The 2,500-nt window shown below is 40.0% G+C and overlaps 1 protein-coding gene across 2 annotated transcripts in view; it reads left to right on the forward strand.

The window, feature by feature from the left end:
* The window catches only part of IRX5 (iroquois homeobox 5), a 5,493-nt gene that overhangs the window by 2,632 nt on the left and 361 nt on the right, over positions 1-2,500 (forward strand). For both annotated transcript variants that reach the window (XM_075325770.1, XM_075325771.1), the window contains 2 exons: positions 1,222-1,624; positions 1,744-2,500. The exon at positions 1,744-2,500 is cut by the window's right edge and continues 361 nt beyond it. In XM_075325770.1, coding sequence (XP_075181885.1) covers positions 1,222-1,624; positions 1,744-2,500 — 1,160 coding nt within the window. The remainder of the gene's footprint in view (positions 1-1,221; positions 1,625-1,743) is intronic.

Below are 2,500 nucleotides of genomic sequence, written 5' to 3' on the forward strand. Positions count from 1 at the left end.
TTTTTAATTAGCATGTAAACTGATAGTAGATAGATACATAGATTGATCGATTGATTGATTGATTGATTGATAGATAGATAGATAGATAGATACATAGGTCGATCTATAACTATTCCTTTAATCCAGAATACTCCATAAAATAAGCAATATGTATCCAAAGTTTTTAATTAACATGTAAACTGCTAGTAAATAGATACATACATTGATAGAGAGATAGATAGATAGATAATAGAGGGATAGATAATAGAGGGATAGATAGATAGATAGATAGATAGATAGATAGATAGATAGATAGAGAGATAGATAGATAGATAATAGAGGGATAGATATGTGACTATTCCTTTAATCCAACATACTAAAAAAAAAAATAACAAAATGTATCCAAAGTTTTTTTTATTAACAAGTAACCTGCTGACAGCTTCTGGCCTTAATGAGTTAAAGTATAATCTGGATTATAAATTGAATATTCCTCTGTTCCATCAAAGTAAATGTTATTCCAGAACAATTCTATCAGCAATCAATAAATCCAATCCAGTACTGAAGCCAGTTATTTCACACTGCGGCTAAACCGATGTGCTCCGATTGTGTGCCGATTGTGCGACTCTTACCCTCGTATTCGCCCGTACGCATCCGTATCTGAGCAGTGCTGACTGTGTGTTATGTATTTGAAGAAAACATGAATGCTCATTAATTCCTTTATTAACTCCGCGCAGATATAATTAGCCCCTAAACCCCCAGGTGAATACTGATGGAAGTAAATCTTGGTGAATATGTGAATTTCTTGTTTTGTGGTTCCCTGTCACAGACCAATTCCTAAATGTGGTTATACTGGAAAATTAAAGGGTATATTCGGATTCCTCCTTCTTTGATTGCCGGTTACACAATCGGTTTGGTCTCCTTTTTGTAGTCTCTGGAAACGGCCAAAATGAAATAATTGATATAATATATGTAAACTTTGACATGAAAACAACATAAATAATCATGTATTTAGACAGGGCTGTGAATCATTTACACGGCCAATCAATCAGTTATTATATTGAATATTTTCTGTGCGAAATAATAGACGCGTCTAATGGACCATAATAATATAAGTTGGGTAATTCTTAAATAACAAGTTTCTTGTAGTTTTTGCTCACAAAAAATATTTGATTTTTGCTCAGATCCTTGAAAATAGTTAGCTAGGCATATATAACCTAGTTATATATTATTTTCTTCTTTTAGGGGTCTCCATATGACCACAGTACAAGCATGGCTGGTTCGTTAGGTTACCATCCTTATGCTGCTCCTCTGGGATCTTATCCTTATGGTGATCCAGCCTACAGGAAAAATGCTACCAGGGATGCCACCGCCACTTTAAAGGCCTGGCTCAATGAGCACAGGAAGAACCCTTACCCTACTAAAGGGGAGAAGATCATGCTGGCCATTATCACCAAGATGACACTCACCCAAGTGTCCACCTGGTTTGCCAACGCACGGAGGAGACTTAAAAAGGAGAATAAGATGACTTGGACACCCAGGAACAGAAGCGAAGATGAGGAGGATGAGGAGAACATCGATCTGGAGAAAAATGATGATGATGAACCTCAGAAATTAGAAGAAAAAGGGGACACAGACATAGACACAGGTTGGTGATTTCTCAGGTTATGTCTCATTTTAGGCTTTGGACATGGTGGTGTTTTTCATTATTGTGTGTGGTTATTGACCATTATTATTCTGAATATTTTTGTTTATCTTTGTATGCAGTGAAGAGGAGTTCTCCAGATCTTCTAGAAAGAGAGACCATCCAGGAGAAGGAGCTTGTCTCAGTCAGGAGTGACTCTGAGGTGGAAGACAGTAATGACTTAATTTCTAAAAGATCTACTCCAAGCTCCCCTCCAACACTATGTCAAGCAGGCCAAGCTCAACAGGCACAAGAAGAGCAGACTGTACCCAATCATCTCCATCATCATCATCACCATCATCAACACCAGCAACAGGCAAACCAACATCTTCATCATCACCACCACCACCACCAACCGCACCCACTAGACCTGGTCCATAGGAATACCCCAGTCCATCATGGCCCAGCCACCAGCAATGCCACCTCAGTCATTCACTCCCCACCAGCCTCCACCTCCAAACCTAAACTGTGGTCTTTGGCTGAAATAGCCACATCCTCGGACAAAACTAAGGAGAGCAGTGAAGTTACAGTAGGGCCTGGGTCAACCACTCCCCAGCCCATATCTGCTGCTCCTACTTCTTCACCATCCAGATCCCCATCAGCTGCTTGTCATTTCCCTAACAATGCTGTTCTATCCAGACCCATTTACTACAGCACTCCATTTTACCCTGGCTATACGAACTATGGCTCCTTTGGGCATATCCACAGCCACCATGGACACAGCACGACCCCATCAGCCAACAGCAATCCACATTTCAATGGATTAACCCAGACTGTCTTAACCAGAGCCGAGGCTTTGGCCAAAGAGTGCAAACTTAGAAACCAATCTCAAGTAGACCT

The sequence above is a fragment of the Anomaloglossus baeobatrachus genome, chromosome 10 (genome assembly GCF_048569485.1).
Source record: "Anomaloglossus baeobatrachus isolate aAnoBae1 chromosome 10, aAnoBae1.hap1, whole genome shotgun sequence".
Classification (NCBI taxonomy): domain Eukaryota; kingdom Metazoa; phylum Chordata; class Amphibia; order Anura; family Aromobatidae; genus Anomaloglossus; species Anomaloglossus baeobatrachus.